General features: G+C 40.0%; 1 protein-coding gene across 1 annotated transcript in view; it reads right to left on the bottom strand.

The window, feature by feature from the left end:
• TG (thyroglobulin) overlaps positions 1–16578 on the bottom strand; it is a 155150-nt gene that overhangs the window by 108571 nt on the left and 30001 nt on the right. Inside the window, exons 19-25 of the mRNA XM_031060887.1 lie at positions 16135–16344; positions 13737–13891; positions 13086–13242; positions 10672–10896; positions 5879–6028; positions 4207–4377; positions 1094–1192 (exon numbers count right to left, since the gene is read on the bottom strand). Coding sequence (XP_030916747.1) covers positions 1094–1192; positions 4207–4377; positions 5879–6028; positions 10672–10896; positions 13086–13242; positions 13737–13891; positions 16135–16344 — 1167 coding nt within the window. The remainder of the gene's footprint in view (positions 1–1093; positions 1193–4206; positions 4378–5878; positions 6029–10671; positions 10897–13085; positions 13243–13736; positions 13892–16134; positions 16345–16578) is intronic.

Here is a 16578-nt window from a genome sequence, read left to right as displayed (position 1 = left end):
TACAAAATCAACCAACTTAGATCAAAACATCAGCTGAAATGCAAGCTGAGCTATCTGACCTTACAGGGATAGATTAACCCTCACCCCTCAATGAGAACTTCAGCAGTAATATTTTGTAGTTGTGCTGCCATTTATTTAAATAACTTATAAAGAAAATACAGCTATGAGAGAGATGGAACCAGACTGGTTGGCAAAGGGGCATAATTTCCTCCCCAGGTTTGTTCTCAGGCTCAGTTCAGTGTCTTGCTTTTGAAGATCTCAGTTTTCAGGGGAAGGTGCAAGAAATCTTACAGTATAGAGTCAGGATGAGCTTGTGCAGGAAAATCATTCTAGTAATAAAAGGCTTCACATATTCAATTCTCAGAATGAGAGGTGATTGCTCCAACTAAACTGTGGCATGTGACACAAAGCCACTGATTTTTCAGAATTTTGGACATCTCTGTTACTACAGAGAGCTTTTACTTTCTGCCTCCTTTCACAGCCTGAGCTTTAGGAGACACAAGGTGAGACTGACTGAAAGCACCCTGAAAGCAGTGTGGTGGTTCCTCTGGGTTCTAGGTGATTCTGAACCAACTTACACCAGATGCAATACAGTATATAAACTGCAAGACTTCCAGAGGAATATCTCTGAATCCTTATAATGCCCTTCTGACGTAAGCAACGATGATTATTCCTATTTTATGTGCCAATCAAGTAATTTGTGAAGAGCTAAAAGCTGACTTTTCATATGTCCTGAACACCTAATTCTTCTTTTATCTGCTCATCTGAACAGTCTGATGAATGTTTCCTGGTTTAAATCTCAGTTCTGATTCATATTGCAAACTACATCAACTGGCTTTAAAGTCAGATGACTTGTCTGAAGTAGTATGTAAAGTCAGAAGACTTCTTTCTGAAACATCAATCTCTTCCCTGAACCAAGGTCACCAAAAGTTGTAAATATCTTGCAGTGAATTGGTGACAAACTGCAGAACATATATTTCATCCAGAAACTTAAAGATAAACTCACATGAAAATATTATTATTTTCCACAATTATTAGTGTTGCCTCTACAGCTTTTCTGTTTTCTCACCTGAAATGCACTGAAAATATGTACTTTGCAGGTCTCCCCCATATGACTGAGACTGGAGAATTTGAGCTTCTTCTGATCCATAAATCAGGTTGGAGGCAGGAACTCTTTCAAATTTTCTGAGCACTAAAAAAAAGACAACAAAAACCCCAACCAAGTAGTATTATCAGTTCCCATGCTGCAAACAGATAAAGACTTTAGGCAGAAATTAAACTTGAAGAATTCTGTGGGTAAAGAGCTTGCTCATTAAATTATGTACCATAGCCTCACAGATAATGCAGGAGACAGCTGGTGTGAGGATAGAATTTCTGCTTTGAAATAAAAAGTGTCACAAGATGTTTTAAAAACCAGTTAGCCAGGAGTGGGCTGAGATTTTACTTTCCAGTGAGGCTTCTGTTGCAGCAGCAGACCTGCCATCTCTCATTACTTGTTCATGGCATTGAACCAACTATTGAGTCAAAGAGGGAACAAACTTTCTCTAAATCAGTCACAGAAACAAGAGCCAGCTCCAGCAGCACTTGGTTAGACAGGAAACCCAGAAACACAACAGCCTGATCTCAACTGTGAGAAATAGTAAAGGTAAGAAGATTTTCAGAAAGCTCAGAAAAGCAGGCCCTAGAAACAGACCGAACAGAGAAATTAGAACTAGCTGCAGCTGCAAAGTCTGAAAGTAGAAAAAGTTACATAAAATAGCGCAGAAAGCAAGACATGAAACAATAGCTTGAGTTTTTGGCTTGGCTAAGAGACACCTTAAGACTGCAGAAAAATATGCTTAGCAAGACAGTAGAAGGTTTTAAGCTTAATAATGAAATATTGTGTATTGTTAACAGAAAGCAGACAAGCAAGCATTGTGTGAAGAAGGTGTACATGTGCTTCTAGCGACTGGCTAAAACAACTGTCTGTAAGCTTTAGCAATATGCTATTGGCTAGAAAGTTTTTAGAATGCTCTGTAACAAAGAAATCTTTAGCTGTTGCTAGCAGTAAGTGAGCTTTTGTCATCTTTCTATTGTCTCAACCATGTAATGAGGCTGCTGCTGCAATAAAAGCTCAAGGAGTGTATTCCAGCAGTCCCGTTCTGTTTGTGAAAAGAGAAAACTCCCCAACACATCCACTGACTTCAGCCCCAAGGCTATATCCAGTCCAGTATGTCCTACATGCTGCTTTATTACTCCTCCATTCCACTTTTCACATCTGTCACTTTACTGACCAAACCCTTTCATCTGCTCCCTCTGCACTGGACCTGCCCGTGTGTGAGGAGTCTGACAAGCAGCACTGTTCACACACTGGGAAAAGCTCATGGGGTCTAGAGATGCAAACCCCAAAGGTCACTAAATGGGGTGAGGCTCCAGGCTCCAGAGGTTTTGGTCCTGTCTGTGCCCTGCAGAGGGTTACAGGCTGGTGAGAGGACACACAGTGCCACCACCACCCTTCTGAGGCTGCTGCTACCTGTGTTACCATGGGATTGGGCACAGTCTGCCCACAGGTTGATGCACCAGTGACATAGGCATATTTTATGAAAAATCCTTTTGCTAGGATTTTTCTCCTGAGAAGCTGAGAGGCCTCAGAAACAAAATGCAAACAATAATTATCTGCTGCTGTGGAATGCAACAGGTGCATCTTTGGTTGGTCTCATGTGGTTGTTTTCAATTAATGGCCAATCACTGTCCATCTGTCTGGGACTCTCTGGTCAGTCACAAGATTTTATAATCATTCCTTTCTATTCTTTGCTAGCCTTCTGATGAAATTCTTTCTTCTATTCTTTTAGTGTAGTTTTGATATATAATTTTCTTTTAATATAAGATATATCATAAAATAATAAATCAGCCTTCTGAAACATGGAGTCAAGATTCTCATCTCTTCCCTCGTCCTGGGACCCCTGTGAACACCATCACACACCAGCACATTTGAGAGAGCACAGCTCACCCTGCCCATGGCAGGGGCTTGGAAGTAGAGGATCTTTAAGATCCCTCACAACCCAAGCCATTCTGTGATTCCATAGTACATTGTCACTGTGTTTATAAACAGTCATAGGTGAATTTTCAACAGTCAAAAATATTTGACTTAGTGACATCTTCTAGTATGACGCACAAAACGAAGCACAAATATCTACAACTGCTCCATCCTGCAGAGAGTCAGAAATGCCCAAGCAGAAAGGCTCATGCTAACAGGAGAATTAAGATCTTGAGTCGTCTCTGCAGAGAAACATCCCAACCCCATGACTGAGAGCAACAGAGGCTTTCACCTCGTGTTCATAACTGTGATCAGTCTCCGAGTATGCTCAGAGGAAAAAAAAGTTATTTTAACTGAAGATAGTTTTGCAACCTCTTCACAACTGAGGATTTTACTTTTCACACTCCTTCCACTGATCACACTTGTCATAAGACATTGTCTAATTCAAAGCACACCATCACATCAGTTTCTAAACAGAATATTCCATTAAATTCAATACCAACCATATGATGAGCATTTAAAAACTTCTGGGAAAAAGCAAGAGCTTTGAGGCTGAGAGGTGTAATTAGACCTTACTGCAGGCATTCTGGGGACTGTTTGATAGATTACTTTCTTTGTTTTTTCAAGTTTTTCATCCTTGAAAACCAGCATTTTGCAGCTGTATTCAGGCAGAAGTAACCTCTTCCAGCCTGCTAGGATGGGTTCCCCAAGTCAGATACCTTACAGCAGGGGCCCAGAGGGTGATGCTATGTTATGGCTGTGAGGTCATTGCTGAAAATATTCTATTTCCCATGAATACACAGCTGAGGGATAATTTTACAAAGAAATTAATAATTCTGCTTCTTCTCATTAGCGCTCTCATTATTCTTTTGGGTTTTCAAGCAGAAAGCACAAGGTCAACACACATCAAAAGCTGGCAGCCATCTGAGAGTGCAGGAAACCTGCTTCTCTCTCTTCCCTTACCAGAAAAAACTTCCCCAGTCAACTTCCCAAATTGTGAAAACACAATTTGTATTTGTAATCAAGAAATGCAAAACGAAGGAGGAATGTGGCTTAAGACAGAGGCCACAAGTATGAGAAAGTGAATAACTATGGGATAGTGAATCCCTATAAACTTTGGAGTGCTCTTCATGAGGAAGCTTCACCTCTGAGGGGTCACAGCATATCCAAAATATCCTTCTGCCACTTACCCAAGCACTGCTCATCTGTCAGGAGATCCTCTGTTTCAGTCCAGCCCAGGGCTGCCCCAGAGCTGTCCACACAGAGGGATTTCTTGGTGGCAGGGTCCAGCTGGGAAGGTCTGTACTGGCCATCTTCATCACACTGCAGGCCCTGCTCTCTGCTCTGGCAGGGGGTGACACCTGGTGAAAAGGAGCAGGGGAAGGAAAAAAGACTCTTTGATAATGTTGACACTGGGTTTCACAGAGCTCTGAGGCTGGAGGTTGTAATGTCAGAGCCCCCTGCTCAGGCAGGGCCACCAAGAGCTGGCTGTGCAGGACCCTGTCCAGATGGCTTTCACCCATCTCCAAGGACTCCACAGCCTCCTTGGTTGTCCTCACAGCAAAACCCATTTGCTGATGTTCAGAGGGAACCTCCTGTGCAGCCACTGGTCCTGCCAATGCAGTAGGACAAGGTTTCAGAGCTGTGGGACAAAAGTCTCCCGAGCACAGCAGAGACTTCACTGAAAATTAAGCAAAGATTTGCACAGTATTTGCACACTCTGAGGCATGGTAGTCTCACTGCTTTGTTGCTACTTCAATTTGTGTTTCAAACATTTTTTTGGATTCTCTGTCATGCGTCAAATCTCTGTTTGCTGTATTTCCAGTACTGTAAAGCAAAGTGAGGAGAATGAGCTGTACTTTCATCCAGGTTTGTTCAGTGACTTCTGCAGTGGATCTGTGGAATGTTGTGAGCAACAAGAAGAGCTATCACACCAATAAATTCAGAAAAACTCTTCAGACTCTGCAAGGAGACAGCAGGACTGAAAGAAAGGAGGAAGGTAGTGTGTAGCCTGGCCTTTTGGAGAGGGCTGGCATTGAGGAGCAGCACAAATATAAAGTGGAAACCAGGCAGAGAACAGGTTTAGTAAAAAAATTGCAAATGGAAATTTCTAAACCCTAAGGAGAAAACTCTTAAGGACACAAATCCAATACCTACCCTGGGAACACACATGGAAAAGAAGAATGACAACCGTAGGCAAAAGCTAATTGTTGTTGGGGTACATTACAATAAAAATGAGAGGTTTATCCCATCTAAGAGAACAAATAGGTTAAAAGAGAACAAAGTAGACCATATACTCAATGACACTTCCCAAGAAGCCCAATTTTGTTACTCTTATTTATATCTTATTTTATATAATTCTGTAGACAAAACAATTTGTACCTAATAACTGGTTTTCTGTATAAAACGGCATGAAAAAAAACATAATTTAAGCTGAATTCACCAGCATTAGTGAACATTTCAATAGTTGCTTTGTGAGAAGTGTTTGTATTTGAAGGGGAAAGAACTGCACAAAACAAGACTCTTTTAGTGTTCATGGAAATGACAATCAATTCAAAAGAAGTTTCTTACTGATACTGAACACCCAGATATCATTCCAGACGACAATGAACATGTCTGGAGGAACCACAACATCCTGGATGAGACTGACCACTTGTTTCTCATGCATTTTTGGTCAAAAAACCAGACAATTTGTACTTTGTAAAATGCTTTTGAATGTATGCAGAAGGGATCATATCCATCCAAAAACCCCCAGAGGGAGGATTAATTTAAAAAAAAAAAACTTAGAGATGAATAAAAAGAAATCATTCGATATTTGAAGCCAGAAAATAAAGGATATGTAAAAAAATGAGTTCAACTTACAGTGATCAGCAGTGATTGCCCCATAGGAGTTGGTAGTTTTGCCCACAGGACACTTGATACAGAAGGAATGTCCTGTCTGATACTGATAGTAGCCAAGAGGGCAGGGAATGCATTCATTGTTCTGGAAATAACTGCCTGGAGGACAAACAACTGCAAAGAGAACAATCACCTTATTACTCCTTTGGAATTCAACCACTTCTGGCATTTGCACACATGTGTGGGTGTGTATATATACATAAAATGCATAAATATAAATATATGAATATATATAATAAATATATAATTATATATAATATATAATGCTGATAGATTTGCCATAGGCCTCAAGCTCTTCATATATGTATTTCTAAGTGGTGTAACACAGTAAACACTATTCAAGTGATCATCAAAGTGATCAATGACAGGAATATAGGCTGTGATATGTTTTCTCAGATCACCCAAAATCTCTTCTTGAATTAGAGCACATGAAGCTCTTTGGAAATGCCAAGTCCAAGCCTGATTCCCAACTGTCAAATCCATTTGGAATAAGATATTACAGGTGGATTAGTTGTGAAAGAAAACAAAGGAAGACAAGCTACAAAAAAAGAGTAACTTCTAACACTACAAACAGAAACAGGAAGGTTCTGAGGAGCAGAAACTCCAAAACCATCATACAGAAATCCACCATATGGTAACACTTTTATTCAGAATTCCTGGTAAAGAAATTTTTGTTCAGCACTTCCAAACTAAACAGTAAGGGCTGGATTAAAAGCCACTAGCTGTGCACATGACAACCCAAACGCAAAACAAAAAGGTGCTCTCAGTGATGTTCTTAGTCTGTATCTATATAATTTTCAAAACAATTCAGGAACAATACTTCCAGCTCACCTGTTGCATATTACAGAGAAAATTCTTTGTCTCCTGGGATATCATGGAATACTGTCTTTCCCTCCAGAGCATTCAAATGAACATTAAAGCAGAAGAGTCACAGACATATTTGCAGGACAATACCCCTGCTTGTTATTTCACAGCTGCTTCCCAGATGTAGATTTCCTTCAAAACACTATCAAGTGTATATTTTGGGACTTTGACAAGGTGCAAAACCTCATTTCTGTTCTTGCCCTGCATGCTGACAGAAGTTTAAGCTACCATGAGAGAGAAACAGGAATGGAATATTGGCCATGCTCACTACAACCCATGCGATGAATTGCTGTTCTGGCCAACACACCAGAATGTAAATGAATTTAACTCATGGGACTAGCTAAATTATAACAGACTAAAAAGACAGCTAGTAGGAAAATGATCATATCTTCCTTCATCATCTGTAAATAGTCCAGTGGGAAGGTCTGGGAGGATTCAACTGTGAGACTAAAATTTTCCTCCTAGTATACATCAAGGCAATTACTCTGGGTAAAACACATATCTAAAATCAATTACAGAATGAAAACAATCCCGGATCAGTCAGAATTCTCCTTTTGAAAACCCATCATCTAATACACAAGTGTCTGATATGTTTTAAAGACAATTTGCCACACATGCAAAAAGCATAATACTCATTGAACAGCAGTAGAAATTAAAGTGAGGTGAGAAATCCACACCTAAATTGAAGACAAAATGCAATGAATGAAGAGGCAAATTAAGCAATTAAAGTTTAAAAAGAAACAAATTAGGCTTTTCAAAGCATTCCGCTTTTTTTTGAAGTTTTAGTCACAAGGTGAAAGAAACATCTGTGTTTCTTATCACATTTTGAGCAGGAAAAATTGCCTTTCATTTCACATGTTGGATTGACAAAAGGGTACAAAGAACAGTAAAAAATGTTGATGCAGAATGTAATTTTCTAGACTCATTAACTCCTGCAGGGACCTATCAGTTCAGCTACAGGCCATGTTGATACAGTCAAATGTAGGTCCAGTTTGACCCTAAAAGTGAGACAAACCACTATATTGTACTTCTTTCAAGCATGAAAATTAATACATTTTAACAACATAAGAAACTAGAGAACAACTTTCAACCAAAACAACAGAGCTAAGTGTTACCAGTGGGACCAAACTTTGTAAGCCTAAAACAGGAAAAAAAAAAAAAAAAAAACCCCAAACAAACAAACAAAAAAACCCAAACAAACAAAAAAAAACCAAACAAAAAAAAACCAAATAAATTTAATCCCTTGCTCCTGCCCATGAAATTTGGAACCTGGTCTCATTTCTAACTGGACTTGGGCTTCTGTGTACCAGGGGAACAAGCTGCAAAATCCAGGCTGAGGAGCAGCTCACTGAAGTGATTCCACAGGGATACTGCCCTTCACTAAAGCCTCAGCTCTCACTGCACTGAGCAAGTTCAAAAACTGTCCCAGCTGATCATTGCCCAATGCTTGCCCTGCTCCTGCTTCCCTCCAGGGATACTGGAAAACTTTGAGATATCAGATTCTTGATATAGATTATTAGAAATTAAGTCTTCAGCAGTCAATTAGCTATAAATCTAGCCCTTTCACTTAGGTTATATTATGTTTAAAGCAAATCTAATAGAATCATCAAGCATTTTAATTAAAAAGACCCAGCATAATAATGGTTCTTAAATAAAAAGGTTTAATAAAAATGTTTTTAATAAATGGTTTTTAAATAAAAATAACCAGCAGAAGACTAAGTTAATTTACAAACAGCCTTTAGTTTTTTTCCTGAAATAAATGGGGGAGAAGGGTTATGCTCCTAAAGTCTCCCTGGACAGTTTCTAGCTCTCTTAGTTTTAACTCATACATTAGCAAAAGAAAGTGTCTTTTCTACTATTAAAATTTAGTTAAAATAATACTGTTGCCCCCAGCTCTTAAGGAATTGTATTCATAGATACCTGTGACATAACATTACTCAGTGTAAGGCTGAAACTAAGAAAAAATGTCATATAAGAAAAATTAACATTGATAAATGTTACCCATTTGACAGGTAGGAAAACATGAAACAACACAACAATAGATGCAAATAAACAGACTACTGTAAGGAAAATACAAGAGACAAAGAGGAAGATCCCTGTAATTTCCATGTTCATATATTAATGAATATATTAAGCTTATTGAGAACACCAGAAACCCGTTGCTACTGAGTTTCCTGAAGGAAAAGCAATGACATTGACAATGAAATAAAACCAAACAAATCAAAAGGATCAGGATTTGAAAACACAATTTGTATTTGAAGAACAAGCCAGAACAGGAAAGAGAAGAGACTAAAGAATCTCCACCACCCCCACAAAATTTTGTTTTCTGCTGTCACAGGTGTTGCTTCTTACTAATTGTCCCTATTCTGTTCAGAACAAAATATGCAGTCCTGCAACACAAACTAGTGTCCAACAGCAGGTACACTATGACAGCTCAGAGAATGAAATCTCTGACAAAGACTGGAGCAGAAACTCTCTCCTTTCCACATATCTATGATGTTTGTTTTACTGAGTGACATTTCCCACAGGTAGCTGGTTCAAATAGGTATGAATTAACTCACAAGGCAAGTTAATTCACTGCTTCCTAGAGGCCTTTATGCCTGGCAGGCAGGACTACGCAGAAAGATCCAATTCTTTGTAAGTTCTGCTCTAGGTGATGGATTCTACTTAAAAAATAATGATAGCTTTAAGCAATACAAGACTATATCTTGTTAGGTAGCAGCAAGTTGCCATGGACTCTGGACTCAGTAGGAATTAATATCTTTTTCTGCATGTGTTTAAATAACCCAAATCCAAAGTGTTTCAGACTGTGGAGAGGAATTGAACCTGCAGACAATTTACCCTTAAAGGTCCAGGCTGGAAACTGCAGCAGTTCAAAAGCGTTTAGCACTTGATTACCTTACCCAGGCATAGGAAACTCTGAACTTAAACAGAAACACCACACCAAGCAGGGAGATAAGTTTTTTTCACATATTCTGATGTGCTTCACAGCACTGAAGTGATGAATAACTGAAAACATTCCCATTAGAAAACTCATCCAAAACCCGCCTCTGTTATCTCATATCTACAAGTGGTACCTCTCCCCTCTGTTCCCTAGATTTAAAAAGGCTAGAGATGGTGAATACATCCCAAAGTGGCATAAATGAGACATGGGCTCATTGAGGACGGTTGGCCAACAGGAACAGCCAGGATCTGAAGGAGGGTTGGTGTTGATAGAAACAAGAGTGGGGCTGGTAAGGCAAAGGCACTTTGGCAGCATGGCCTGGTACCAAGGACAGGTTGGCACAGCCACGGAGAGCTGCAGAAAAGGTTGGTTTGGCAGCCCTAAGCAGGATGCTGGCAGAAAGGCAGCCTGTTCCAGGGAAGCAGACAAAACAGAAGGAAGGGAGAAGAAAAGAGGGCAGACGTGCAGTTAGGTCTGGGTGCTGGCCAGCATCAAGGAAAGCTTCCATCTGAGCTGGCTGGACTTGGCCCAGGAATTCACAATCTCAGGACTTTTGGCATTTCTGCCTCTAGGTTTCTATTCCAGGTAATGGATCATTATCTGAAGCTCTGGTTACATTATCTTTGTGAAATCCTCTTATTAAGGATCATGTGCATTACAGAATGACCTTCTATTACCAGACAGATCTAAAATGTTTACAAAAATCTCAAAAATGTTTATAGAACTTTTTATACAATGTCAGTGCCATGATGCCTATTTCCAAATCATTGGTTCAACACAAGGAAGGAACAGTAAGCAAAGCAGTAATTCCCATCTCTCCCATTCACATTGGTGCCTCACACCTTTCAAATATGAACCTTAAACACAAGTTCACTGATAACTTTCTAATTTCAGCTTTATACTGATTCCTGACAACATCTAAGAATGGAAAGCTAACAATGAGACCTACCACATCCTTGTGAATTAGGGCCTGCTTTCCCAGGAGATGAAATTCTTCTAAACCCGCTTCTACATCCGAGCTGCACACGGGGAGACAGATCAAACTCTTCATCCCGGGGAAAATCAATGACAGAATCTGCTAGGAACTGCTTGGAATCCAAATGCAGCAGAAAAACACCATCCTTAATCTCTTTTATAAATGCTCCAATAAGATTTTCCCCAACAATTGCATTTTCTAAAGAGGGAAAAAAAATACAACAAAATAGCATGAAAGACATTTCTGTAGTACAGGAATGGATAACCACAAACAGATGGTTTGAAGTTAAAAACAGAGGCAGATGCAGAAATACAAGCATGTTAACAAACAGCAGACCATAATTAATCTGTACAGCATCTATAAAATTACAGTCTTACTTTACTCTGTTTAAATATACCCAAAACCACCTCGAACAGAAGGCCCCAAAGCTGCCGTAGCAGGTAATGGAAGTTGGAACTTAATGGGACATGATGGTACCATGGCCATACAAAGAGAGCAGGTTCTGCTCTGCTTCTTCTGAAACCACACAATCATTCCCTCAAAAAGCTATTTTTGTACTACAGGGAATTTTTAGTGTGGAGAGGGTCAAAAAGGTAATTCCCTTAAAGAGGAACACTTTCAAAAGAAAAGTTGAATATAAAACCAAACACACTTATACTTTGATTCACTTTCTGCAAACTGCTTGAATATTCCCAGGGGCAATGGAATATTAGATAAGATATAATTGAGATTAGATATAATTTAGATTAGATGAAAGGAAGAAGTTTTTTTATAGTGATGGTGGTGAAACACTTGCCCAGAGAGGCAGTAGATGCCCTACCCCTGCAAATGTTCAAGGACAGATTGGAAGGGACTCTAAGGAACCTGACTGAGTTGAAGATGTCCCTGCCCACGGCAGAGGTGTTGGACTAGATGACCTTTAAAGGTCCCTTCCAAGCCAAACCATTCTATCATTCTGTGTTTTGTGATTCCCTTACAATATGGAACAACTGGATGGATGTAAACAATATCGAACTGTAGAGCCAGGAGCTACAGGACCATTGCAGCTGCCATCTGTGTCTTGAAGGATTTTGATTCAGTTCTGGTCAAGCAAAATTGCTGTAGGACACATATCTCCAAGACCCAAAGTTAGAAGAAAGAACACATGCAGACAGAGCTATTTCTTTTTAGTGCTTTCCAAAGCAGTAAAACTGGAGGCAAGGTCACACAGAATCACCAAGGTTGGGAGAGACCTTCAAGATAATCTAGTCCAACCACCAACCCAGTAGCACCATAATCACCCCTAAATGACATCCTCAAGTGACACATCCAGATGCCCCTTGAACACTGGCAGAGACAGTGACTCCACCACTTGCCTGGCCAGTTTATTCTAATACCTGACCATTCTCTCAATTTAAAAACTTCTAATATCTAATCTGAACCTCCCCTGGGACTACCTGAGCCCATTTTCTCTTGTCCTGTCACTTGAGACCTGGGAAAAGGGAATGACTCACACCTCCTTTCAGGCAGCTGTAGAGAGCAATAAGATCTCCCCTTTTCTCCAGGCTAAACAGCCCCAGCTCCTTCAACTGCTTCACATCAGACTTGAGCTCCAGACTCTTCTCCAGATCCATTGCCCTTTTCTGGACATGCTCTAGAACCTCAACATCATTTTTGAAGTGAGGCATCCAAAAATGAACACAAGATTCGAGGTGTGGCTTCACCAGTGCTGAGTATGGGGGTCAATCACTGCCCTGGTCCTGCTGGCCACATTATTCTTGATACAGGCCACTATCCTTGATATGCCCACAGAGGGCATTTGAACTTGGGATATATTTTTAATATATTTTATATTGAAGGAAAATACTGACTGCTTTGAAAGAAGTTCCTTACACCACCCCTAACTCTAATGGAAACCAGAGCAAACATCTGCCAGGCAGTGGTCTCCGTATAGTTGCTCTAGGATGCCAGAGGTAAGGATCATTCTTTAGTGTCAAAGGTAATGCAACTAATAGAAAAAGAAGGGAAAAGGGAAAAAAAAGAGAAAAAAATAACTTGGAAGAAATTAGTTGAGTTTTTGACAATGTGTGAATTGTGTTTCTCTGAATACAATGAATATAAACACTTATCCACCACTGAGGACTTGTCCAATGGAAATTAACATCTGGGACAGTTCAGCTCATGCCTGATAAAGTAATTTGCAATCCTAGTTAAGGCAGCTGCATGTCCTATCTGAAAGAAACATTCAATTATAACTTCTTTCCACTGTGTGGTCACAGCCTGAGAGGGAAAATACATCAACACTGAAAGCTCAAAAACACAACACCAGCGTTATAAAGACAGGGAAGGAAAATGATTAAAAGCAAATCAGGTTTGATGCACAGAACCATCAGAGAAAGAAAAATTACCAATATCATGTAAGTCAGGGAGAGAAGCTGTGGGGATGTTTTCCAGCTGAGTCCTCCACGTGATGTTCACTCCCAGGCGATCCACACTCACACACTCAACATAGACAGTGGAATCATCACACATGGAAACTGAGCCAGTTGTTCCAAATGCATTCACCTTGAATTCAGAATTGAGTGAAATCACAGTTAGACAAACTGAGAACTTTCTTATTCTTGCCTTGCCCTATTCATTTGTACTGTACTATACTTGAAGTAACACTGTGAAAAGGGGCTGTAAAAACAGAAGCAAGAAAATATAATTTTAGCAAGCCATATACTTACTGTAAGAATAGTCAAAATATTCTATTCCATTGAAACAATTTTTTAACAAATATTGGGCTGGTGTGATATGACTTTTATGGCTGGAACTAAACTGATCTGATGATGTGGTGTGAGACTAAACCTATTTTCCCACTCACCCATATGAAAGTTCTGCCACTCCTGACAGATTTCATGGCATATTCCATTCTTCCACATTTCTCAAACAGGCAAAGGTTTATGTTGTGTTTCACTTTATTTATTTATTATTATTTTTAGTGCAACACAAAACCCAACCAAAGAAAACAAAAACAAACCAAACAAACAAAATCCACCAAAAGGAATTTAAATTACCTGGAGGTGACATAAACCACGAGCCTTCAATTCATCTAAAATAAATATCTGGAATGCCTGGAGTAATCCAGAGTAGTCAGAACTACATGTCTTCTCAGGAGGCAGGCGTAGTTGAAAGTGTGTTTGAGCTTGAATCGTCTGAAATAATTGGAGCTCTGAAAATGAAGTAGAGAGGGCATTTAGTAACCCCACTAATGAGGAACCTGACCTTCAGAGTTACTTTGAAAAAAGACAACATTGATTTGACATTCCCATGTAGCATTAAAAACATCTCCCCACTTTTAAATGAAAGAAGTAGAGCTGTCAGGAGTAAATAACAAGCACCAAGACACAAGCTTCATAAATATAAATGTTGTGCATTAGAGAAAAAACCCAGTATACACTTAGATAATATTGAAGAGCTATTTTACACTGGAGCACTAGCTCACAGAAGGATAAGGACAATCTGGATCATTACTGATACTTTTTCATAAGCCTTAGCAAATAGGAAGTTCCAGAGAACCACATGAAAGCTGACATTATGCCAATACTTAGAAAAGAAACAGAAAGACAAGAATTATTGACCTGTCGATTTTCACTTTTCTTACATGCAATCATGAAAACACTTCAATTAAAAAAGGAATTAAATTATGAAAGTAATTAATACTAATGTAAGTGGGCTTTTTGAAACCTGGGTTGTCAAACTAACTGGGAGTAAGTTTTAGGAGAGAATAAATTTGCAGAATAATGGCATTGCCATGGATGTTTACAAGAGCTTTCTGAATTTTTGATAGCAAACCCAAGTGATGCTAATCACAGAAATTGATGACAAATCTGTGAGCTCATCGGTCAGAAAATCAAAATCTATTTAATCAGTTTTTAGCAAGAAAGAAAATGCAAATTTCTTGTCTCCCCTGGAGTAACAATGATCCCAGGCCATATGGAGGGTTTGTTATCTCAGGTTCAGCACAACAGCAATGCTGTCATTCCACCTCCAAGTGGAGCTGGCTCTTATCCCACCAGGCTGGACAAGCAGCAGAGCTCTCCCTCATTCAGCTCCTCTGCAGACCCTCCCTGCTTCACATACAGGTTCACTGCTGGAGCACAATTCCTCACCCTCACCCCAAAAATGAGCATGAGAAAGCTTGGAGAGCTTCCAAGGAGAATGGCAGACGGACACAAACTCCTGCTTCTTCCTGCAAGGCACAAAGCCCTCTCTCTGCTTAGTTTCTCAGAGAGTTGGTTAAAGAGCTGATTTAACCACAGTCTCTAGATAGGTACATAAAGAACAGGAAACATGATTTTTGAGAGTGAGGGTAATCATCCATTGGAACAAATTACTAAGTGTTTTGGTGAATTCTTCAGTACTGTGAAGTTTGTTCAATCACCTTCTGAAGTGCTGGGAATTTTTCTTTCTCCTTAAAACCATGCTCTATTCCAAACACAAATCACTGGGGGAAGTCCTTGGCTTAAATAAACTTTATAGCAGATTGCCACACACTCCCCTCTGTCTGTACAAAGTTAGCCCACTGCCATCAGACAAACATGGAAGTTATTTCATAACATGCTAGAGAAACCTCACAAACACAATCACAAACAGACAAAAGTTTCAGTCTGAAATTGAAAGTTTAAAAATATTTGCATTTGGAATAGAAGAGTTTAACCCATTCTGAAGACCGATTAATGGGTGTAACCTATTCTGGAAGTGAAAAGTAGCTGCAAATTTGGCAGGAAGACCTGCATTTCTCAAAGTTCAGCACTGCTACAAATTGCCATTTTGATCAGAATGTATGTCTTTTTAAAATAATTGAAAAGGCCAACACTAATATCCAATTACATAAGCTCTGAATGGACATCCAATTCTTCCAAGATTTAAAGTGCTTTTTTTTCTTGAAAGCAAAATGTTTTGAAAAATACCAGAATTCAGCCAAAAAATACAACAATAATCCTTAAGAACAGACTGCTGCAAAAAAGATGCAGAAGTAACAGTGACTTGATTATGCAAATAAACAGTCGAGTTCTGCCAAGTTCAAACATCTGGCACTCATCTGTTCTTCCAGGGCTAAGTAGTTCCATCAGAATCACTTATGGTGCCAGCATCTTTTAACTAACAAGAAAAATCTGCATATAGATTGAATAGCTATTTATAGCTCTATTATTACAGGCAAGAGGGACAGTTTCTGGCACAGGGGCCGGCCAAGAGCCAGAGGTGAAGATGGCAGAAGACAGAACACATCTCCTGCACCTCAGCTTGGCCACTCCCCTATAACTACAGTTGTTATTCACAGGGTTGTTGTGTGATAAAAGCTGATTTTTGCACTGTTTACACAGCTCTGAGCCCTCCCCAGACCCCAGCAGATCAGATCAGATCAGATGAGATCAGAGGACAGCAGATCAGATCAGATCAGATCAGACATACTCTGGCAGGCCTGGAGCAGAGGGGCAGCTGAGACCCAGCGCCGCTGCCGCGTGTCGCACTGGGATGAGGTGCTGGGGGTGGCACTGTGGAAGCCCTGGCGACACAGGAGCTGGCACTGCTGGATGCTTGGAGCTTCCCCAGGGATGTTTTCACAAAGTACAGCCCCATTGGCAACTGCTGAGGCACCAAATGGCAGAGCACACTGCGGACCTGCAGGCACAGGAGAAAGGGGAGACGTGTTAGGGGCTATGATGACTTCTAGGACAAAGTCCATAAATCCCTCAAACCCACAGATTCAAACCTACACAGCACCCTGTGCCCTTCCCACTCATCAGCTTTGACCTGGTTTGAGGGCAGCTTGGTTCAGTTTACTGAAGCTAATGGAAAGACACACATTGACTGTGCTGGGTAATGCATCAGGCCCAGAAAGGGACATGTGTGGTT

This window comes from Geospiza fortis, unplaced genomic scaffold (assembly GCF_000277835.1).
Source record: "Geospiza fortis unplaced genomic scaffold, GeoFor_1.0 scaffold94, whole genome shotgun sequence".
Lineage (NCBI taxonomy): Eukaryota > Metazoa > Chordata > Aves > Passeriformes > Thraupidae > Geospiza > Geospiza fortis.
Note: the sequence above shows the minus strand (reverse complement) of the source record. Positions and strands in the feature narration are given on the sequence as shown.